At 42.3% G+C, this 25,236-nt stretch overlaps 1 protein-coding gene across 17 annotated transcripts in view; it reads left to right on the top strand.

Annotated features, from left to right (window-relative positions):
• Nucleotides 1-25,236, top strand: part of LOC112265394 (pleckstrin homology-like domain family B member 1) — a 101,494-nt gene that overhangs the window by 55,080 nt on the left and 21,178 nt on the right. For 12 of the 17 annotated variants that reach the window (XM_042296061.1, XM_042296060.1, XM_042296058.1 and 9 more), the window contains 5 exons: nt 19,246-19,557; nt 20,562-20,708; nt 20,998-21,135; nt 21,613-21,672; nt 24,135-24,263. In XM_042296061.1, the coding sequence (XP_042151995.1) occupies nt 19,246-19,557; nt 20,562-20,708; nt 20,998-21,135; nt 21,613-21,672; nt 24,135-24,263 (786 nt within the window). The remainder of the gene's footprint in view (nt 1-19,245; nt 19,558-20,561; nt 20,709-20,997; nt 21,136-21,612; nt 21,673-24,134; nt 24,264-25,236) is intronic. The other 5 variants (XM_042296059.1, XM_024442645.2, XM_042296062.1 and 2 more) reach the window with 5 other exon arrangements.

Below are 25,236 nucleotides of genomic sequence, written 5' to 3'. Positions count from 1 at the left end.
AGGAATCCCAGTTCCACAATAAATGTTAGTTTTGTTCGATAAAGTCCATAATTTATGTCCAAATACCTCCTTTTTGTTAGCGCATTTAGTACAGTAATCCAAATGCACAGGCACTAGGTCCAGACAAAGTCAAAAAAGTTATATTACAGTTCGTAGAAACATGCCAAATTATGTATATAATAAATCTTTAGGATGTTTTTATCATAAATCTTCAGTAATGTTTCAACCGGAGAATTCCTTTGTCTTTAGAAATGAAAGGGAACAGAGCTAACTCCCACGGGCGTGCGCCTGACTGAGCACATGGCCTTCTGGCAGACGCATGACTCAATCAGCTCTCATTCTCTCCCACTTCACAATAGAAGCCTGAAACAAGGTTCTAAAGACTGTTGACATCTAGTGGAAGCCTTACGAAGTGCAATATGACCCCACAGACACTGTATATTGGATAGGCTACAAACCTCAGATTTCCCACTTCCTGGTTGGATTTTTTCTGGGGTTTTTGTCTGCCATATGAGTTGTGTTATACTCACAGACATCATTCAAACAGTTTTAGAAACTTCAGAGTGTTTTCTATCCAAATCTACTAATTATATTCATATCCTAGCATCTGGGCCTGAGTAGCTTTTCATCCGGACGTGAAAATACTGCCCTACCCCAAAGAAGTTAAAACAGAATAGTCACACGTGCGCACTTCCTCAAATCGTTTGGAGAAAACATCCTTTCTATTTTATTCAGCTTTGTTCATTTGTATTCTTCATGCTATAAAATAATATAAAATAATTCCACGGACTTCTAAGCAAATCTTGTCTGCTAAATTAACCTAGTGTAGCCCACAGCCATGGCATAGCCAGATCAGGACAACTCAAAGTATGCTATTTTGTTCTTCTGAAATAGACTACATTTTCTTCATATCATGTTTCTTTAGACCTGTCTAAAATAAATAATGGATTTATTGTGAAGGTGTAGGCTATATTACAAGGATTTATTAGACTTTTTAAAATGTAGATGTTCCAAAGGTCTGTATCAGTGGCTTGTAGGCTGTGTGTGGAAGCCAGAAAATGATAAATGTATTTGTTAACTTACGGTCTATTTTTATTTTATTAGGCAAGTCAGTTAAGAACAAATTCTCATTTTCAATGACGGCCTAGGAACAGTTGGTTAACTGCATCCATGGAGGCCTGTGTGTGTGGTTTTAAAGCATGTGAGTATCGAGTTTACTAGCCAGGGAAGATTATAGTGACAGCTACCGGTGAAAAGAGAGACCCAGATTATCTGTGAGTAGACAGTAAGTAGCACATCTCTCATTCATACTCCATTTGAAGGGAAGCTATTGTAGTAGCTTTTCTGTGTGAATAACAATAAATATGCTCTGTGTCTATTTTAGGTTCTCTGTGTCAGTTCTACCGCCCCATTGTCACGATTTGCCAAATACGGCACGCTACCATGCTGTTTCAAAGCAATCGTTGGTTGGGTGCTTAAGATGGCATGTGAGGTGATCAAAAATATGTTAGGCTATCTGCATTCAGAGAACATTCAGTGAGATAGAGGTCATAGGGCTGTCACAATTATTGTGTAATCGTGTAGCCGACTATTATGGACAATAACCGTGATCTGAAATTTGTTTTTGTCATTACCATCTTAATGCATTCATTTTAGATGAAGGGGGATTACACTTTATATTCAAGTAGATAAAGTTTACCCAATAGCAGTTGTTCATTTTTACATGAATTAGGTAAATCATTTTACGTACAAATTGGAACGACTTGGAGGAGAAGCTTCATTTCCAGAAGTTGCAAGCGGTCAAAAACCCTCTGTCTGAAAAGAGGACAAGAAATGTTATCTTGACAACAAAAACAAATATCAAAAAATATTTCCACAAGAGGGACTATTCTTACCTTACTGTATTTTAGGAGAGCTCCTACTTTATGGTCTCCCAAGGGTGTGCAGAAACATGTCTTAAGACTAGAGCATTGTAAACAAATAGGCCCCCAATAACTTGTTTTTCTGATCTGTTGATTTGGCTGTAGGATTCTTAATATTTTATCAATTCTATTAGGATATAAATATTAATCAGTAACATAGGCGTGGTTATGTAAGCCACATCCCGTTTGAGGAAGTCAGCCCCATGTAGTGAGCTCTGACCCCTCCTCCCAGTGTCTAAGCCTCTCCCCCTGGGCCTGAGGACAGAGGAATGATCTCCATCCGAGCTCTGTTGAAACGTGAGGAGGTGAATCACAACTGAACAAGCCAGCACTGAGAAAAGAACCTAGCAATAGAGCCACAGTGCAGCCAAAGCTTGACTGTACATACTACACTGATCTAGGACCAGTAATGGAGCAACGTAATGTCCTCAATGGAAGCGGATCGGAAGCACACACAGCGGGACAGAGTAGGGACCAAGCCATGCTGTACTTACTCTCTCTGGCTCAGGAGTACCCAGCTTTCCTCTCCAATGTGACTGCACTCATGAGGGTAACAGGGGACAACTCTAATATTAGCAATCGTGGAACTGTTGCTGCTGTCTCTGTCTATATTTAAATGTGATTTGTTATGTGTCTGTGTGTTTGGATGGTGTTAAAGACTTGTGTCGGGTATTCATTGTTTCGTTGGTTATAACTGCATTAGCAAGAGAGAGCTACACAGACAAGTTTTTAAACTGTTAACCTCTCTAGGGTATGTGGGACGCTAGCATCCCACCTGGCCAACATCCAGTGAGATTGCAGAGCGCCAAATTCAAATACAGAAATACTCATTATAAAAACTCAGAAAAGATACAACTATTTTACATAGGTTTAAAGATGAACTTCTTGTGAATCCAACAACGGTGTAGGATTTCAAAAATGCTTTACGGCGAAAGCATACCTTACAATTATTTGAGAACATAGCCCAGCAGACAAATCATTACAAACAGTAACCAGCCAAGTAGAAGAGTTACACAAATCAGAAATAGAGATCAAATTAATCACTTACCTTTGATGATCTTCATATGTTTGCATTCAGAAGACATTCATTTATTCAATAAATGAATCCTACAGACGAAGAACCATATATGTGACATAAAAAAAAAGAAAAAAAGAGATATACATGAAAAATCATTACTGGACACCCTTTTTCTATAGTGAACCGGTTTCACAAGCTTTCCACACGCTAATTAACAATCATTTTAAATTTAAAGATAGGCTCTCGTGGAATAACCGTTTATGTGCACAACTCAGAATGGACGGACAAGCGCACAACTTTTCTGTTGCTGATGAAAATTGCCGAAATGTGAGAAAGAAACGTAAAACAAAACTAAAAGAATGGAAAGACAGGCAAATGAAGATCTTACGGGATGCGGGAAAACCCTATACAAATAGCAAGGGTCAAGAAAAGCTGTCCAAAAGAGGTATGTGGAAGAACCGTATATCAAACAATCAAGCTAGCTAGCTATAGAGTACAGTAAGTAACATGTATCTTCTGGGTTGTCTAATTTGTGACTATAGAGAAGACATATTGGCTAAAGTTTGTTGGCTACTAACTTACACATTATCGTTACAAATGTTATTGCTAGATTATAGAAGAAACATAGCTAGTTACTTTTTCTCCATCCACCAGATGATTCGACATGGCTACAGTAGCTAGCTAGTTATATGTAACGTTACACTGTATCCTGCAGGGATTGCACACCGAGGGTTCATTGAGGTGACAAGCTGCGTATTGAAGTGGGTGAAGACAAAATTCACGCCACTCACCAAACCAGCGGTGCGCAAGTTGATCATCTTTAGTGACAGATGCTGTGGGCAGAATAACAACTGGCGGATGCTCAACCTGATGTCGATGCTCGTCTCTATGGGTTACTTTACCCAAGCTGAGCAGAAGTTCATGGTCTTTGGTCATTCTTTTCTTCCTTGTGATCGATCTTTTGCCACCATCGAGAAGAGGCGCAAGGTGTCAGTCCTTCATACACCTGATGATGATACTTGAAGCACAACCAGCAAAACCATTCAAGGCGATGAGGATGAAATGTGAAGACTTCAGGCACCTCCCAGATTCTGTCCTCAAGCGACCAGCTGGACTACAGATCACCTCAGTGAGGTGGTTAAAAGTCACAGATATTGCACAGAGAATAGTTTACTAACATCCCATCAACATGCACCATGTTGTTCTAACAATAAAATATCCTAATGCTTGACTGTGAAAGTTGTTTATTGATGTCAGGAACTTCAAATGTTTCTGTTCTAATTTCAGTTGAGGATCCTTGGAATCTGTACGCCAGACAGAGCCACAGTCTATTTGAGGTATGGAAATCGTGGCTGATCTCCAAACCAAAACAAGGAGCTACACCTCTACCTCCCTATTTTGCAAGCCACTACCATAGAGCATATCAGAGTCCTCTGCCCATCAAAAAAAACAAGTACCAAGATTTGATGACCATGCTGACCTTGCCAGCTGCTGCAGAGCATTTTTTCTGAGTTTATGATCCCATGAACCTGTATAGTATGATGAATCTGAATACATTACAGAAGACATGTCACCCCTGTTGTAGGAAATTAAATGTATAGTGGGTGTTTTCTATGTGAATCAATTTGTGTATGATTTGAACCAGCACAAATATATTGAATTAATTCAATTTTAAGATGTTGTTCCTAGTGTAGAAAATGTTATGTACAATATGTTCTGTTGAGAATTATTTTGTGTGTGATCATTTGAACCTTTTTTAATCTGAATTAATTAAAAACAAAAGTCATCACATATAGTATGTGAGTATTCATTTGATCTTGATTCCCTTTTTTTTATTCATTACAATATACAGTACGTCTCTCTGTCACCACATTTAGCATTAACTCTAAGCAGTTAATACTTTTTTTTTTTAAATATCAATTGTTGTTGGAAGATATGGGTATGGGGAATTATTTGTCAACTATAAAACACCTAATGTGGTACACACAAAAAATTGTCACATATATGGTTCTTCGTCTGTAGGATTCAAATGTTCCTTTTGTTCGATAAAGTCTCTCTTTATATCCAAAAACATCAGTTTTGTTCGCGCGTTTTCTTCAGTAATCCACAGGCTCAAACAGTCGCAACAGGCAGACAAAAATTGTATCCATAAAGTTCATAGAAACATGTCAAACGATGTTTATATTCAATCCTCAGGTTGTTTTTAGCCTAAATAATCAATCATATTTCAACCGGACAATAACGTCGTCAATTTAAAAGGTAAACAAGAAAGGCACTCTCTCGGTCATGTGCATGAAAAATCTCTGACATGGCAGGGTCCACTGATTCAGACTGCTCTTACTCCCTCATTTTTCAGAATACAAGCCTGAAACAATTTCAAAAGACTGTTGACATATAGTGGAAGGCATAGGAACTGCAATTTGAGTCCTAAGTCAATAAGATACTGTAATGGCATTGAATAGAAAACTACAAAAAAGAAAAATTAATGAATCCTGAATGGATTTTTCTCAGGTTTTCGCCAAATCAGTTCTGTTATACTCAGACATTATTTTAACAGTTTTTTGGAAAGTGTTTTCTATTAGAGGTCGACCGATTAATCAGATTGGCCGATTAATTAGGGCCGATTTCAAGTTTTTATAATAATCGGAAATCTGTATTTTTAGACACCGATTTGGCCGATGTCCCAATTATTATTATTATTTTTTTACACCTTTATTTAATCTTTATTTAATTAAGCAAGTCAGTTAAGAACATATTCTTATTTTCAATGACGGCCTAGGAACGGTGGGTTAACTGCCTCGTTCACGGGCAGAACGACAGATTTTCACAATTTTTCAGCTCGGGGGATTCAATCTTGCAACCTTACAGTTCACTAGTCCAACGCTCTAACCACCTGCCTCTCATTGCACTCCACGAAGAGACTGCCTGTTACGCGAATGCAGTATGCCAAGTTAAGTTGCTAACTAGCATTAAACTTATCTTATAAAAAATAATCAATCAATCAATCATAATCACTAGTTCACTACACATGGTTGATGATATAACTAGTTTATCTAGCGTGTCCTGCGTTGCATATAATCGATGCAGTGCCTATCGTTGCTCCAATGTGTACCTAACCATGAACATCAATGCTATTTCTTAAAATCAATACACAGAAGTATATATTTTTAAACCTGCATATTTAGCTAAAAGAAATCCAGGTTAGCAGGCAATATTAACCTGGTGAAATTGTGTCACTTCTCTTGCGTTCATTCTCTTGCGTTCATTACTTTCTTGTCCAACACTTTGTTTTTGCATTATTTAAACCAAATTGAACATGTTTCATTATTTATTTTAGGCTAAATTGAGTTTATTGATGTATTATATTAAGTTAAAATAAGTGTTCATTCAGTATTGTTGTAATTGTCATTATTACAAATAAATGCCCCAAAAAAATCGTCCGATTAATCGGTATCCACTTTTTTTGTGTGCGCCCCCCCCCCCCAATAATCGGTATCGGTGTTGAAAAATCATAATCGGCCGACCTCTATTTTCTATCCAAATCTACTAATTATATGCATATCCTATCTTCTGGGCCTGAGTAGAAGGCAGTTTAATTTGGACATGCTTTTCATCCAAAATTCCAAATGCTACCCCCTACCCTAGAGAAGTTAACGCAATTATTGTTTGTTGTTCCAGAATAGATGTGGAATTGGGAGGAAACAATGGGTTGTGTGTGTACGTGCGTGTCTGCCTGTATCTGCTTGAGTTGGTGTGTATGTGTGCGTGGGCCTGTGCGTTCCTGCATGTGCTGAAGTTGGTGTGTGGGTGTGTTTTGTTGAGCTCATTTGCAGAGCAATTCACAATGGTGGCATTCAGATTAACAGTTTCAACCAGTTTTTAGACTTTGGAGATTTGGCTGGTTAGAGCATGTGAAATATGCTTAATGTGCTTGATATCCAATTGGCAGTTACAGTCTTGTGCCATCGCTGCAACTGCCGTGCGGACTCGGGGAAGGTGAAGGTCGAGAGCCATGCGTCCTCCGAAGCACAACCCTGCCAAGCCGCACTGCTTCTTGACACACTGCTGGCTTAACCAGGAAGCCAGCCGCACCAATGTGTCAGAGGAAACACCGTACAGCTGGTGACCTGAAGTCAGCGTACATGCAACTGGCCGCCTCAAGGAGTCGCTAAAGCGCGATCAAACCCGGATCTGTAGTGATGCCTCTACCTTAGACCTCTGCGCCACTCGCTAGGCCAGAATAAAAGTTTTACATTAGGCCTGTTCGCCAAGTCTGTACTGTAGAATTAACCTCTCTAGGGTATGTGGGACGCTAGCGTCCCATCTCGCCAACATTCAGTGAGGTTGCAGAGCGCCAAATTCAATTACAGAAATGCTCATTATAAAAATTCAGAAAACAAAACATATTTTACATAGGTTTAAAGATTAACTTCTTGTTAAACCAACCACAGTGTCATATTTATAAAATGCTTTTCGGCAAAAGCATACCTAGCCCAGAACATAGCCCAGTTGACAAATTATTACAAACAGTAACCAGCCAAGCAGAAGCGTTACAAAACACTTTAATAGAGATAAAATTAATCCCTTACCTTTGATGATCTTCATATGGTGGCAATCAGAAGACATTCATTTACTCAATAAATGTTCCTTTTGTTCGAAGAAGTCTCTTTATATCCAAAAACCTCTGTTTTGTTAGCGCGTTTTCTTCAGTAATCCACAGGCTCAAACTCAGTCAAAACAATCAGACAAAAAAATCCAAATTGTATCCGTAAAGTTCATAGAAACGTGTCAAACGATGTTTATATTCAATCCTCAGGTTGTACATGCGCCTGAAAAAACTCTGCGTCACGTTAGGGTCTACTCGTTCAGACTGGTCTTACTCCCTCATTTATAAGAATACAAGCCTGAAACGATTTCTAAAGACTGTTGACATCTAGTGGAAGGCATAGGAACTGCAAATGGAGTCCTAAGTCAATGGATACTGTAATGGCATTGAATAGAAAACTACAAAATCCCCCCAAAAACTTCCTGAATGGATTTTTCTCAGGTTTTCGCCTGCTAAATCAGTTATGTTATACTCACAAACACTATTTGAACAGTTTTGGAAACCTTTGAGTTTTCTATCCAAATCTACCAGTTATATGCATATCATATCTTCTGGGCCCGAGTAGCAGGCTGTTTAATTTGGGCATGCTTTTCATCCAAAATTCCGAATGCTTCCCCCTACCCTAGAGAGGTTAACAATGTTATGCTAAGATGACCTTGAATTGAATGATTCAATTCTCACAGAGAAACATACCATGAAACTCTTACGCTTCCTTTCAAAGTGCATCCTATCCACACAACGTCAAACACACTCAGCTTCAAGACCTCTGCATCTGTCGCTAAGAGATTCTAGAGTCGTGTTAGTTAGGAACCAAATAGACGGAAACAGGGAGGGATAACCTAGACTCAGGGCTCATTTTCATTTTCCATTGTATGGAAACCAGTATGTCATTTTGTTATTTGAGTGAACTATCCTTTTTAATGAGCACAACTCAGGCCACAGTGAAAACTCCAACCTGAGGGTGTAAATGTTTGGAGGTCAGGGGTCATTCATCTTCTACTGTGTGGCTGTGAAGTCTGAGTTTAGCCTAGTCAACATCCTGCCGTGCCAGTGTGTTCTGTCTTCTCAGACAGGGGCCCAGCCAAAAGGGAGGAGACAGAGAGAGAGGGAGAGAAAGTGGGGAGACAGAGAGTGAGAGCCCGTATGTTCATTTAACCTCACCTGGACAAACCTGGTCTTATGGATATCATAGAAAGCATGCTGCAGTATCATAAAAGCTACTAGTTGTATAGTGGTGTAGACTTGGTGCTTCCATGTTCTCCTGTAGTACATTGTTTTGCATTTAAATATTGTGGGATGGATGATAGGCACAACACAATGTATAGGTTTGGAAACCTTTGTCATCTAGTCAGCTTCTAAAACGGGATCATACTTCACTTGCATCTTTCCTCAACTTGTCTCTGTTTTTTATTTGACATGTGGCTGTAAGACCGGCCTTACTGCCACTCAGAGAGACAACCAGGGGAAGGGGGCTGTTGTCTCATTTAATAGAGGCATCATTCGTTTTGAATGTAAGCCAGTTCGACCAGGGACAACAAGTTTCCTCTCAAACATAGTCAGTGACAGAGGCTGCATCCCAAAGGGTATCCTATTTTACCCTATGGGACCTGATCAAAAATAGTGCACTGTATAGGGAATAGGGTATCATTTGGGACATGGCCACCAGTACTGGATGCTGCTGGAGGGCTAGTCTTCCATGTGGCTGTTTGAAGCTGCCGTTCTAATTAGCGCGAGCTAATGACTAGCGGAAACCGCCGTGATTTTTCATCAGAGAGAGAGAGAGAGAGAGAGATCTTCAATGTGGTTGTTTTCCCAGTGTTCGCTGCACTAAGGAGAGTGTGACATTCTTTTTTTCCTTGGGTTATGAGTTGTGAATAATGCCTTTGCATCAGTGAGACTCTGAATTTGTTCTGGGTAACTCGGTGGTGGCCTTGTTGCATGTCTACAGTGCAACATTTTAAGCAATACCAAAATATGTTCCAATCCAACAGCTGACAAGATGCCTAGAATATGGGCATTCCCCACAGGGGTGTAGGTTGTTTTCTGGTCAGTGTATATACACTGAGTGTACAAAACATTAAGAACACTTGCTCTTTCCAGGACATAGACTGACCAGGTGAAAGCTATGATCACTTATTTATGCTAAATCCACTTCAAAAAGTGTAGATGGAGGGGAGGAGACAGGTTAAAGGAGGATTTTAAAACCTTGAGACATGGATTGTGTGTGTGTGCCATTCAGAGGTTGAATGGGTAAGACAAAATATTTAAGTGCCTTTGAACTTGGTATGGAGTAGGTGCCAGGTGCACCGGTTTGTTTCAAGAACTGCAACGGTGCTGTTTTTTTCACGCTCGACAGTTTCCTGTGTTTATCAAAAATGGTCCACCACCCAAAGAACATCCAGCCAACTTGACAAAACTGTGAGAGGCATTGCAGTCAACATGGGCCAACATCCCTGTGGAACACTTTTGACACCTTATAGAGACCCTGCCCTGAGTAATTGACGCTGTTCTGAGGGCAAAAGGGGGAGTGCAACTCAATATTAGGAAGGTGTTCTTAATGTTTTGTAAACTCAGTGTAATTTGACCATGCCATCAGAAAATATGTCATTGTAAACAGCTTTGCTCACTGGGAAAAGGATGCAGAAGTGCATAACAAGGACAGGAGAGAGAGGAACAGAAAAAAGGAGGAAGAAGGGAGAGAGACTGGTACAACCACAGATTCACATTGTAAAGAAGGCAAGAATGAGGAAGAGATGCTTTGATTCAAAGAATAGGCCTAGTCGTTAAAGAATAGGCCTAGTCGTTAAAGAATAGGCCTAGTCGTTAAAGAATAGGCCTAGTCGTTAAAGAATAGGCCTAGTCGTTAAAGAATAGGCCTAGTCGTTAAAGAATAGGCCTAGTCGTTAAACGTTAGGGAGAGTGGGTTTGTGGGAAAGCTACTGACTTACTCAAAGAAAGAGGATGTTGAGAGAGTGAGGGATAGATAGAGTCTCGGTGTTTGGGGAATGCCTTAAAATCGCTGGCTAGAAATGAGTGTGCCTGAATGTCCCAACGAGGAGCATCAATCACTTTCTGCAAGACACCATGTATCCTCACTCCAGACTCTTTATCAAATCGGTCTCATGTCAAGCAATTACCCTAACATTTTCCTGGGTTGTAATCTCCTTTGACTTTCTTAACTGTACACTTCATTTACTCATTGGATCGCTGCCAGTCAGTTAGCTAAACAAGCTAAGTACATTTTGCTAATATGAGAAGGAAAGCTAATGATGCTTAGAGAGCTCGCTGCGAGTTTGTGTTGTGCTGTCACATTTTCTCTGTCGATGAATTTAAATGGAGGTGGGAGGAAGAATGACTCAGTAAACAGTGCAGAACAACATGAAATAACCAGGAATGAGTCATGGATAAATGGAACGTGGGTGGGTTAGTTGGTGGGAGTACTGCCATCTTTGAATTGCAACCAGTTTGACTATTGAGTAGTACTGTCAACCCGGACCTGGCTTTTCTGGGTCTGTGGGTTCAAATCCCAGGTTGGCCATAGCAGGGATGGACCTTGTTGTACAGTATTTTACTTCTCATTAAGTAGTTTCCTGTGGAGCAGACTGTAGTGTAACTGTAAGGCTGGTTGTGGTTTAGACTTGTGACTGAGCTGATCCCTTGAGTCTCGCTTTAGCAGATAAGGAATAAGTCTTTAGCTTGGTTAGGAAATCCAGTCAGTGTTCCTCCTGTCAGCAAGCTGGATCTGCTACTACTTCAACGCTACTTCAACGCTGGAGCAACATCAAATTCAACTCTTCCATCTGAATAGGTCAGACATGAGAACATGCAGTATGGACAGACATGGCCAAAAGTTTTGAGAATGACACAAATATTAATTTTCACAAAGTCTGCTGCCTCAGTGTCTTTAGATATTTTTGTCAGATGTTACTATGGAATACTGAAGTATAATTACAAGCATTTCATAAGTGTTAAAGGCTTTTATTGACAATTACATGAAGTTGATGCAAAGAGTCAATATTTGCAGTGTTGACCCTTCTTTTTCAAGACCTCTGCAATCTGCCCTGGCATGCTGTCAATTAACTTATGGGCCACATCCTGACTGATGGCAGCCCATTCTTGCATAATCAATGCTTGGAGTTTGTCAGAATTTGTGGGGTTTTGTTTGTCCACCCGCCTCTTGAGGATTGGCCACAAGTTCTCAAGGGGATTAAGGTCTGGGGAGTTTCCTGGCCATGGACCTAAAATATCAATGTTTTGTTCCCCGAGCCACTTAGTTATCACTTTTGCCTTATGGCAAGGTGTTCCATCATGCTGGAAAATGCATTGTTCATCACCAAACTGTTCCTGGATGGTTGGGAGAAGTTGCTCTCGGAGGATGTGTTGGTACCATTCTTTATTCATGACTGTGTTCTTAGGCAAAATTGTGAGTGATCCCACTCCCTTGGCTGAGAAGCAACCCTACACATGAATGGTCTCAGGATGCTTTACTGTTGGCATGACACAGGACTGATGGTAGCTCTCACCTTGTCTTCTCCAGACAAGCTTTTTTCCGGATGCCCCAAACAATCGGAAAGAGGATTCATCAGAGAAAATGACTTTACCCCAGACCTCATCAGTCCAATCCCTGTACCTTTTGCAGAATATCAGTCAGTCCCTGATGTTTTTCCTGGGGAGAAGTGGCTTCTTTGCTGCCCTTCTTGACACCAGGCCATCCTCCAAAAGTCTTTGCCTCACAGTGCATGCAGATGCACTCACACCTGCCTGCTGCCATTCCCGAGCAAGCTCTGTTATGGTGGTGCCCCGATGCCGCAGCTGAATCAACTTTAGGAGACGGTCCTGGCGCTTGCTGGACTTTCTTGGGTGCCCAGAAGCCTTCTTCACAACAATTGAACCGCTCTCCTTGAAGTTCTTGATTATCCGATAAATTTAGATTTCGGATTAATTAGGTGCAATCTTACTGGCAGCAATATCCTTGCCTGTGAAGCCCTTTTTGTGCAAAGCAATGATGACGGCACGTGTTTCCTTGCAGGTAACCATGGTTGACAGAGGAAGAACAATGATTCCAAACACACCCCCCTTTTGAAGCTTCCAGTCGGTTATTCGAACTCAAATAAGCATCGCAGCGTGATCCCCAGCCATGTCCTCGTCAACACTCACACCTGTGTTAACGAGAGAATCACTGACATGATGTCAGCTGGTCATTTTGTGGCAGGGCTGAAATGCAGTGGAGATGTTTTTTGGGATTCAGTTCATTTGCATGGCAAATAAGGGACTTTGCAATTAATTGCAATTCAACTGATCGCTCTTCATAACATTCTGGAGTATATGCAAATTGCCATCATACAAACTGTGGCAGCAGACTTTGTGAAAATTAATATTTGTGTCATTCTCAAAACTTTTGGCCACGACTATACACTAGGTAGGAATGTGAGTCAGAGGCCTGTTGCTTATTGAGGGCACTAAATAAAATATATTTCATTGTCATCCCTACATCTCTGTGTTTACTCAGGTCTGGAGACAATGGAGGGGTTTGGGGGTGGGACTCTGTAGAAGGGCTGTGTTTGTTTATCTGTCTCAAAGAGGGAGACTTGGACTTGTTTGAACGGGACTCCAATGAGTCTCACTGTCCTCCTAGAGCTTTGCCTTTTCACACCTCCACAATGAGAGTAAGTAGCCCACTGATTTGCTGACTTTTATTTGCTGTACTGTAGATGATCAAATTGAATTTTCATTGGTTGATTGATTTAATAATTGATAGTTGTTGTTTTTTACTCTTGAACATGGTGAACTTTAAACAACAAAATAAACAAAAATATAAATGCAACATGCAACAATTTCGAAGATTTAGCTGAGTACAGTTCATATAAGAAAACCTGGGATTGCATAGGCCCACCCACTGGGGAGCCAGGCCCAGCTAATCAGAATGAGTTTTTCCCCACAAAAGGGCTTTATTACTGACAGAAATCCACCCCCCCACTCTCTTCTCCCATCTGACAATCCCGCAGGAAAAGAAGCCGGATGTGGATGTCTTAAGCAGGCGTGCTTGTATGTGGTCTGCTGTTGTGAGGCCGATTGGACACACTGCCAAATTCTCAAAAACAATGTTGGAGGCGGCTTATGGTGGAGAAATGAACATTAAATTCTCTGCCAACAGCTCTGGTGAACATTCCTGCTGTCAGCATGCCAAATGCACGCTCCCTTGAGACATCTGTGGCATTGTGTTTTGTCACAAAACTGCACATTTTAGGGTGGCCTTTTATTGTCCCCAGCACAAGTCGCACCTGTGTAATGATCATAATGTTTAATCTGCTTCTTGATATGCCACACCTGTCAGGTAGATGGATTATCTTGACAAAGGATAAACATGCTCACTAACAGAGATGTAAATGAATTTGTGCACAAAGTTTGAGTGGAATAAGCTTTTTGTGCGTATGGAACATTTCTGGGATTTTTTTATTTCAGCTCATGAAACATGGGACCAGCACTTTACATGTTTGGTTTACATTTTTGTTCAGTGTAGTATTAGGCCTACATAGTGTTGTGTGGATGCTGCCATGCTGGTTGTGGAACTCGAGGAAACTCTTGGAATTCTCTGTGTCATATAATCGGTATCAAAGCATGAGACTAGCGGGTGCTAGACCATTAACAGTCATGTGTTTAATAGGTAGTGGATGTGAAGTGATATGCTATGTTGTGATTGGAACCAGTCAGTAACTTAGACCTACACGGAGCGGAAGCTGCAGGTTCAGAGTGAGACGTGTGGGCCAACTTGGAGATCCAATGAGTCGCCCTCTTCTCCTTTCCTCTCGACTCCTCGGGTTCTGACTGTGCCACCAGGTTTTGGTATTGTGTGCTTTAAATGTGCTTGGAAAACTTTAGTCCCACCTTGCCTCTGCTGTGCCTCTACCCTGGGGGAGCCAGCTAATGACATCTACAGAGGCTGTTTAAGGCTCATAAACTGAGGGATTTGACCTTTTTAAAATCCCTCCGCCATTTCCTGGTGGTTAACCCTCTCTGGGATATGTGGGACGGTAGCGTCCCTTCTCGCCAACAGCCAGTGAAAGTGCAGGGCGCCAAATTCAAAACAACAAAAATCTCATAATTAAAATTCCTCAAGCATAGAAATATTTTACACCATTTTAAAGATTAAATTCTCATTAATCCAGCCACAGTGTTTGATTTAAAAAATGCTTTACAGCAAAAACACCACAAACGATTATGTTAGGTCAGTACCTAGTCACAGAAAAACACAGCCATTTATCCAGCCAAAGAGAGGAGTCACAAAAAGCACAAATAGAGATAAAATGAATCACTAACCTTTGATGATCTTCATCAGATGACACTCATAGGACTTCATGTTACACAATACATGTATGTTTTGTTCGATAAAGTGCATATTTATATTTAAAAAATCTCATTTTACATTGGCGCGTTACGTTCAGTAGTTCTAAAACATGCGGTGATTGTGCAGAGAGCCACATCAATTCACAGAAATACTCATCATAAATCTTGATGAAAAAAACAAGTGTTATACATGGAATTAGAGATATACTTCTTCTTAATGCAACCGCTGTGTCAGATTTCAAAAAACCTTTACGGAAAAAGCAAACCATGCAATCTGAGTACAGCGATCAGACGACAAAGCAGCCAAAAAGATATCTGCCATATTGTGTAGTCAACATTAGTCAAAAATAGCATTATAAATATTCACTTACCTTTGATGATCTTCATCAGAATGCACTCAAAGGAATTCCAGTTCCACGATAAATGTTTGATTTGTTCGATAAAGTTCATAATTTATGTCCAAATAGCCTCTTTTGTTAGCGTGTTTGGTAAACAAATCCAATCGCGCGTTCAGGTCCAGCCGAACGTCGGATGAAAAGTTGAAAACATTATATTACAGCCCGTAGAAACTTGTCAAACTAAGTATAGAATCAATCTTTAGGATGTTTTTATCATAAATGTTCAATAATATTCCAACCAGAGAATTCCTATGTCTGTAGAAAAGCAATGGAACGAGAGCTAACTCTCTCGTGACCATGCCTCAGAGCCTGTGGCACTCTGCCAGACACCCTCTCTCATTCCCCTCTCATTCCCCCCTCCTTCACAGTAGAAGCCTGAAACAACTTTCTAAAGACTGTTGATATCTAGTGGAAGCCTTAGTGCAACATTTACACTGTATATTGGAATGGCAAACAGTTGAAAAACTACAAACCTTAGATTTTTCTCAGGGTTTCCCCTGCCGTATGAGTTCTGTTATACTTACAGACATCATTCAACCAGTTTTAGAAACTTCAGAGTGTTTTCTACCCAATACTACTAATAATATGCATATATTAGCATCTGGGACAGAGTAGCAGGCAGTTTACTCTGGGCACCTTATTCATCCAAGCTACTCTATACTGCCCCCCTGTCACCAAGAAGTTAAAACTCTAATAGTTTGCCTAATTTCAGTTTATATGACAAAATAAGATAATATAATGTAGAGAATCATTGTACCATCTTACCCGCTGTGAAATATATTTTCCCATAACCAAAAATGTTGTTGTTTCAGCTGTTTGAAGCAGGTGTACAAAACCGAAAGTGAAAGACGCATAATTTAACATTTATTTATCTAGGCAAGTTAGTTAAGAACAAATTCTTATCTACAATGACGGCCGACCCCGGCCAAACTCGGACAACGCTGGGCAAATTGTGCGCCGCCCTATGGGACTCCCAATCACGGTCAGTTGTGATACAGCCTGGAATCAAACCAGGGTCTGTTGTGACACCTCTAGCACTGAGATGCAGTGCCTTAGACCACTGTGTCACTCGGGAGCCCCCAAAAAAACATACAAATGGGAAGCATAGAAATAGCGCACATTGAACAGATATAATGCTTCTTAGAGTTGCTTTCAAGTAAAATAATAGATCTATAACTCACATTTCTATGTGGATTTGGTCAGGTCATCCAAAAAGTTACATATTGACACTTAAGTCTGTGGTGGCCTGGGACTTGAACATAAAAACACCGTAGGCTCTGGGAGCTCTGCTTGTAAAACAAAAGAAGGTACTTTGTGCTTATACAAGAGGAGTAGAGGTGCTCAAACAGTGCGTCAGGAGGCGAGGTACTCAAACGGTGCGTCAGGAGGCGAGGTACTCAAACGGTGCGTCAGAAGGCGAGGTGCTCAAACGGTGCGTCAGGAGGCGAGGTGCTCAAACGGTGCGTCAGGAGGCGAGGTGCTCAAACGGTGCGTCAGAAGGCGAGGTGCTCAAACAGTGCGTCAGAAGGCGAGGTGCTCAAACGGTGCGTCAGAAGGCGAGGTGCTCAAATGGTGCGTCAGATGGCGAGGTGCTCAAACGGTGCGTCAGAAGGCGAGGTGCTCAAACGGTGCGTCAGATGGCGAGGTGCTCAAATGGTGCGTCAGATGGCGAGGTGCTCCACTCTTGAAGGTCTTTAGACACTAGCTCTGCTTGTGCGAGGAAAAGAAAACGTACTAGCAATTTGCTGAAGTTAGCAAAAGCCGGGCAACCAGTCACTGAAAATAAGATCAGAAAATCACATAATGCGAAGGTTGTGTCTATGCTAATTTGACACTGTCATGCTGATTCATGTACAGAGAAACACATGGGCATTGCAGAAACAGAAATCAGCCTAGGCTCTTTGAACCTAGACAGACAGACAGGCCTACTGTGTTCAGACAGTCTGTTTGGACACAGCGATTATGTTGACTCTCTGTTAACTTTCTAACAGCATCAAAAAGTAAACATGCTCACAGAGAGGTGGTGGGATTCGAGAGAGCATATAGTATGTTATCCAGATATTCTTTTCAGACCTCTGTTCAAATAGTGTTTTCTTCCAAATATTTAAGCAGCTCTGTCTGGCACAATGGAACCAATGGGATGGTCCCAAAAGTGCAAACCTGCCCAGGGCCATGCACTGCCAGCCTGGTCCTGTTACATGATATGAGAGAAAAGCTGCTGGATTTATGCCATACAAACTTTAAAGCCCCATGAATGCCTGCTGTCGGTATGCTCTGTTTCTTATTAAACTACATTCTTAGCAAACAAAAATGCAGGGAACGAGAACATTTTCTGTTTTTCTCAGCTGTCGGTGTAGTCAGGCCTGCATTTTCTAGACCTAATTCACTAATCAGTGAATCCAGAAAGGGAAGGCATGGTGCCATTTTCAGATGAAAGCCAGTAAGATGTGGGTGTTGTGCATTGCAAATGGAGGCTCCACTGTTGTTGTGCTTTCCCCTCATATCTCTAGTGAACATATTGTAGCCCAGGGCTTGTTCTTCTAACCCTCTGTTAAGTGAAGCTGGCTGACTCAGATTACAGGTCAAGGTAATGTAGGGTTTGGTGTGTGGAACCCCAATCAGAGAACCTCACTTACCTAAATCACAGGGAATCACTGTCTGAGTGTGCATCAAAAATTCTAGAGCCTACCACCTGAAAACTTCAGTCATATGTTTATTTAAGTAGGCAAGTCAGTTAAGAACAAGTTCTTATTTACAATGACGGCCTAGGAAGAGGGGCAGAATGACAGATTTTTACCTTGTCAGCTCGGGGATTTGATCTAGCAACCTTTTGGTTACTGTCCCAACACTCTAACCACTAGGCTACCTGCCACCCCAAGTATCCCTAGTTAGGTCTAAAACCTAGCTGGTTTTAGACCTGGTGTCAAATCTGACGGAGTAATGTGGTACGGGTGCTATTTCCATGTGATCAAAACATCTCCTTTGTCTGAAAATACCAAACATAACTCATCTGGAAAAAAATGTGTTTTCTAATATTCTTTGTCTGTTTATCTGTCTGAGCACTGTATTCTACTGACTGCCTAATAACCTTTTCACAATACTTAGTCGAGCTGTACTGCGCTGGCCCGGTTACCGGAACCGTGCTGGAAAGAACAATGTAAAAAGAAAAGCCAAGTCCAAGTCAGCACAGTACAGTTGGTTCGGCACAATAGAGTGAAAAGGAACTTGTGTCTCTGTAAAACCAGAGTCACAGCGTCTGCAGCAAAGGATTCACAGCAGGGGCCAGTTGAATTTTAGACGTTAAAGGTCACCTCAGGGGTCACCTGGTGATGAGCAGCAATGGACTGCTGCAGAGGTGGGCCAGCACACCTCTTAGAATGACACCTGTTTCTACAATCACTGTTGTTTGTTGAGACCCCTGAGTAGGACCTCTAGAAACTGGCAATGCACTGCCAGCTGTGATACATCTTGTTGTTTCAGGGGTGCACAGGCAGTCTATATGTCTGCTCATTGGGATCAAGACACGGTCGTCAGTATAGTACCTATAGTTAACCTACTAACTTCCTGTGACCCAGTTATAGGCAATGACACAATAACTATGAACACACCAACATCCACAAACATGTCGGTTAAGGGAGTTTTTTTTGTGTTGTTTGGTAGGAGTGTGATCTGTACTGCGTATAAGACCAGCTTGGTCTGGCCTAGCCATTGCTGGAGCTAGATCTGTCCCTGATAAGACCTGGTTCCTGAGGAAAGATGCCATCACTGGGGGGAGGTGGGGGAGGGTCTGGGGAGGGTTTTGTTTATCTCCACCCACCTCCAAATTGCTCATTTCCAGATTGGCATCAGTGGCAGCCACACACAGGAAATGAGATTTGGGGCGAGGGCGAGGAGGAGGACATATTTGCAGCTGAGGCTGGATGTAATCAGATCTTCTATGTTTCTGTCTGTCCACAGGAGAGGCAGAGGCTGGAGACCATCCTGAACCTGTGTGCTGAGTACAACAAGGGCGACGGGCCCTTGGGGGGTGAGGCAGAGGGGAGGATGGGCTTCCCTGGGGGTCTGGGACCGGGGGAGGGGGCAGCCAGGAGACCCTCTATGGACAGCTTGGCAGGGTCCAGCTCGCTGCGTCGTAGCATGGCCCAGAGACAGCAGAGGGAGAGCGACGAGGAGAACCTCAAGGAGGAGTGCAGCAGTACAGAGAGCACCCATCAGGAGGTGAGGACGCCACTTCCTCCACAGGCCCTCCACAATGGAGACCGATACCAGGTCAGACGTAGGGCCGTCTATTATCACTTTCATCATTTCTACTACTTACTATGAGAACTACAGGCATGACATACTAGTACTTACTATGAGAACTACAGGCATGACATACTAGTACTTACTATGAGAACTACAGGCATGACATACTAGTACTTACTATGAGAACTACAGGCATGACATACTAGTACTTACTATGAGAACTACAGGCATGACATACTAGTACTTACTATGAGAACTACAGGCATGACATACTAGTACTTACTATGAGAACTACAGGCATGACATACTAGTACTTGACTATGAGAAACTACAGGCATGACATACTAGTACTTACTATGAGAACTACAGGCATGACATACTAGTACTTACTATGAGAACTACAGGCATGACATACTAGTACTTACTATGAGAACTACAGGCATGACATACTAGTACTTACTATGAGAACTACAGGCATGACATACTAGTACTTACTATGAGAACTACAGGCATGACATACTAGTACTTACTATGAGAACTACAGGCATGACATACTAGTACTTACTATGAGAACTACAGGCATGACATACTAGTACTTACTATGAGAACTACAGGCATGACATACTAGTACTTACTATGAGAACTACAGGCATGACATACTAGTACTTACTATGAGAACTACAGGCATGACATACTAGTACTTACTATGAGAACTACAGGCATGCCGTTGAAATGACAACAGCATGCAAGAGCTTACTGCATGCATTTAATGTGGAAAATTGCTAGACATAGCCTGACCTTGAATTTTGACACGATTGATGGTTAAACAGACACAGGAGGAAGATCACAACATTTGTTTGCCAAGCGACAGTGTTTAACAAGGAGGCATGTGATGTAAATAGTCCCTCCCTAACCTAATGTGTGTGTCTGTGTGTGCGTGCAACCGACTGAAACCGTTAACTACTGCCAATGGGCCATGCTCTTCACACCTATATGTGCCTGCCTCTTCTGTCTCTCTCCCCCTTCAGCATGAAGAGCAGTCTGTTTCTGGCGGCGTGGAGCGGGCAGAGCTGGGTTACCTGGAGGACGAGAGGGTCAGAGTGCTGGCCCGAGTCGACGAGCTCAAATCACGGATTACAGAGCTGGAGCAACAGCTACAGGAGTCCAAGCAGGAGGTAAGAAAGTCCATCAGTTCAATTTCCAGATAGTAAGCTACTTCTAATACTAGAAAGATATGTGGGGAAGCTGAAGGAAACTATATAATGTGTGTGTGTTTGTTTGTGTGTCTGTGAGTGTGTGTGCATTCACATACATTTAGTAACACAAACAAGCAGAAAGTGATTGAATGAGCACTGGGTGGTGTCAAGTCACATGCACCGCTAGGTCTGCTGTCTGTTAGGGAGCTCTGTGATTGGAGCAGGGGGCCAGGGGGGCTCATGTGTGACGGGTGTGTCCCGTTCCCAGGCGGAGATGGAGCGGGCCCTGCTACAAGGGGAGAGGCAGGCGGAACTGGACCAGATGGAGGCAGAGACGGAGATCATCAGACAGCTGCAACACAAGCGCAAGGAGCTGGAGAACACCATCCAGAGGGAGAAAGACAAGGTCGGACCCTGGGGGAAAACACACACACAGTATAATCTCCTGTACACAGTAACCAGTCTTACCACCTGCAGATGACTTTTAGCCCGATTTATAAACCTGTCATTCCAATGTTACTGTGTTGTATTTTAATGGAGAAAACCAACAAACAGATGGTGGGTATGCAGACAGGGAGGTGAGATTTGTGAGATCTTAACATTGTGTTTAAACACCACAGACACAACCCATCCCACCTTTCCCTCCACTGGACTGTCTGTTATAGTTCCTGTTCAGGTGGATGTAACGTTACAGAACGTTCACGTAGAAATGTATCCTGTAGAACAATATATACCATTTTCTGACAGATAGAAAAAAAGATTCATGGCAGTTCTATTCGTGATGTTTCTGCAGCGTTCCGAACGTTTCACATCACTGACTATACATCATGTAAGCCTCAAAGGGACTGAACAGCCTTTTCTGGTATCTTGACATTCCTTAAAGGCATTGCCAAATCCTGGATGGCTTCCCAAGACCGTATCTAGTTGGTTTTGCCATCCCAAGGTAAATTCACCCAGCCGTAGCAGTCGCTCTTCAACCTCCCCCAGCGAGGAATGCTCCATCCTTCCATCTGTTGTATGCATTGGTGTTTTACCTTAGAAGAGCTTTGGACGATGGCTCTTAGACTTAAGTATGGGTGTTTTTTTCTTTATTTTGGTTCTTCATTTTCCTTGGTGGTTTCTCTGTCTCTCTCCTCAGGGATTTTTCTTCTTCTGCAGCTCGGCTCCACTAACCATCCTCCATTAACCTCTAATCCTCTCACTGCTTCACTCAGCAATTTCCTCTCCTCCTTTCCTCCACTGTCAGCCTGAAATCCATGTATGTCATTATCACTTGTCTTTAACGTGTCCCAAATGCTCCCTATTCCCTATACAGTGTACTATTTTTGACCAGGCTATGGGCTATGAAGGGAATAGGGTGCCATTTGGGACGTAGGTGTGAATTGATCTTTTAGGTTTCTACTTCGCTGAAGCTTTCGGGACAGGATGCTAGTGGGTATGAGTGGCTGGCCACTAAAAGTATATCTGTGGGAGTCTTTTTAGGACTATTGTGTAGGCTACCAAATACAGTAGTTCATAACATTACAGAGGGCCTCTATCTGAACGCTTTACACAACTGTATGTTGTTTTCACCTAGTCATGTCACTCCACTGATGTAGGGTTTATGTAGACACACTTAAACTGAGAATCTGAAAGGGGTCATTTTCTTGTCTTTTCTTCTTAAGGCTTTAAAAACAAAATCTTGTTATTTGTATATTCCTGACAATTTCGGAGAGTCTCTCTCTCGCTCTCACTTCCTGTGTTCAAGTTAGAACCTTGAGACCCTGTCGGTCTGTCTCAGCTAAAAACCTCTTCTCTACTGTTATTGCCATTGGTCACAGACAGAGGTGGAGCCAGAGCAGGGTGACAGTTAGGCAGATTGAAGAAAAGGAGTGCCACTCAAACTCCAAAGCACCGCCCACACCCCTATCCCACCATGTGACTTTAGATAATGCAGTAATGCTAAAAAGGTTCTTGGTCTGCAGAACGTTTCCCTCTCTCTCGTGCATGGTTTACTCTACTCTACTGGTTGTACAGTGGTGGCCCTCTAGAGGTAGTTTACCAGGCGCTTTCACTACAATCAGACCCAGGCTCTAACTCTCTCTCTCCTTATTCCACACATCCTCTCCTTTTCTTCAAAACATATTGAAGGAAAAGATCCAAGGTTTTTCCCCTTTGACCTTCCATTGCGTTTCGAAGGATACGAGGAGAGCCGACGCAGGGAATTGAGGAGGGCCTATTGCGAAAGAGCTCCATACTGTACCAGTGAAAGCTTTTATTCCCTCCGGGGGTTTTGATATCACAGCCTGGGTGCCAGTAGTGCAGTAGTGCAGAGCACTAGTTACCCATGCTTACACCGCCTGCACTCACATGCTGCAATAACAACAAAGATCTGTTGTTATTGATCGTTCCGTAAGCTTTTAACCAGATGCCCAGAGGATACCCAACCCTGCTACCCTTGACCTTCTGTAATTCATGCTTTAGCAGTGGGCCTTACTATGATCTACTGTTTTGTCTAATTTGGTATGAGCGAAACCCACAAAGTGCCTGGAAAATAACGGATTGATATTTTCTGCTGTTTTATAATACAACTGTTTTAAAAACATTTCAAACACAATGGTAGTCAACCATGATAACTAAAGCAACACACTAATTAGTAACGATATGCTGCTCATGGTTCATTTTGGGAAGCCCGAAGAAGCATGAATGTGACTTCTGATCATTCTAGCATGCCTAGACATCCGGTTCAAAACTAACTGGACTGACCTAAAGTATTAATACCAAAGTCACATGAAAATCTGGATAGGCCAATTATTATTATTATTATTATTTAATAAAAAATTCAAGCCACATGATAAAGAGAGGCACCACTCAAAGTAGAGCACTGTGACGTGAAAAAACAACCACAGCTTAGCCAAAACAGAAACTATTTAATGTTTGATCAAATAGCAAAATCTCCCATTCCATCGCAGACCAGTGTTATCATGAGCATCGAACCCTGCAGCTTGGAAATGTCTGGGAACAAGAAGTCTGTTCAGACCTGTTTGAGTCCTGGGTCGTGTTCATCAGGCACCGAAATGGGGGAAAAAATGACTTAATCAAGGAGAATGTACCTGGACTTGTCCAATAAGAAACTGACATTTTTGCTTTCCATTGCAATTTTTTTTTTTATGTTTTCAGTGTTGTGCCCTGCAGTCCAGCACTTTTAAAGTTAGTCACTGGGGATTGAATTCACAGTATTATAAACTCCACAGATGCCCCATGTCCCTCGTCCTCTGGCTTATCCACTGTTGTGACCTCTAACATCGGAAGCTTTTTGCATGGCGTGGATTTGAGCAAGTGTTTTTTTTTTGTTGCTTTCTCTCTCTGTTGTCCGTCCCCCCTTCCTCTCCTCCCTCCCACCCGGACGGTGTGTTCTCTTTCTAGGAGAGGGCAAATGTTGACGCAGAGCGCCGAGCCCTGGCGAGCCTCCAGGAGGGCTACAGTGAGCTGAAGAACCAGCTTCATAACTGCCCCGAGTCACTGAGGGAGCAGTTACACGAACAGCTCAAAAGGGTCAGTCGTCAATCTACCACCAAGACCATCACCCCCAACCACCCCTGAGACCCAGAGACAGGCAGTGTCCCCCCAGCCCTTGTACCCCTCCACACACCCACCCATTTCCTCCACCCTCGTCTCTGAGCTACACCAATCCAACATTTTGAAGGGAAATTCCAGCAGAGCCACATCACAATTAGCATATACTTACCTCCAGATTATTGAAGTACCCAGTAAGAGAATAGCATTTTCAGGAAAAGCTGAAGTGGTGTACTGATGAATTTACAAGTGTAATGTCTACTGATCTCCTGGATAAAGTGCATAGAAGGCTGCACTTGACGGCCAAAGAAATGGAATTGGAATTCAAATTCTATGATGAACACTGAAAAATGTTCGTAACATCCAAGAAGATGGCATACAGATCTAGGGTAGGTTTCCTGGACACAGATTAATCCTAGACCTGGACTAGAAAGTATGCTCAATGGAGATTCTACATGGACTAGACTAGGCTTAATCTGTGTCTGGGAAACCTGCCTGTAATGTTTATGCCAGATGCCGGTCGGTGATTGCTGCATAGTATGCAAAACACTATCTTGGTATCATAAGACCTGGTGCATACCTCTTCAGATACTGTTACTGGGACCTTTACCCCTTTAGCCGGGACCTGTTGCACTCTGCACGTATGAAAATCCTGTCTTATGCCCTTCGCCTATGTGCTAATGCCACAAGCTGCTGGAATTTCCCCTCTCCTCTCTCCGCCACAACGATGTGCTATGCCTCTGAGCAATCAGAAGGAGTGTCAATATGGCTCCTGATGACTTTGGGGCGAGGTGCTGCATTGTGGTGATTTCTGGGCTGTATGTGCGTTGCAGACGTTTCACAAAGAGGTGTGTGTGCTGTCTTTCTGGTTGATACAGTCTCTGCATCTGGAAGCATCCCTCCCTCTCTTCTTGATTAGTGATGGCTTATGACCCCTTAATAACTGCTTACT

This window comes from Oncorhynchus tshawytscha, linkage group LG13 (assembly GCF_018296145.1).
Source record: "Oncorhynchus tshawytscha isolate Ot180627B linkage group LG13, Otsh_v2.0, whole genome shotgun sequence".
Taxonomy (NCBI): domain Eukaryota; kingdom Metazoa; phylum Chordata; class Actinopteri; order Salmoniformes; family Salmonidae; genus Oncorhynchus; species Oncorhynchus tshawytscha.
The sequence above is the reverse complement of the archived record's forward strand: the minus strand, read 5'-3'. Positions and strand labels throughout refer to the sequence as shown.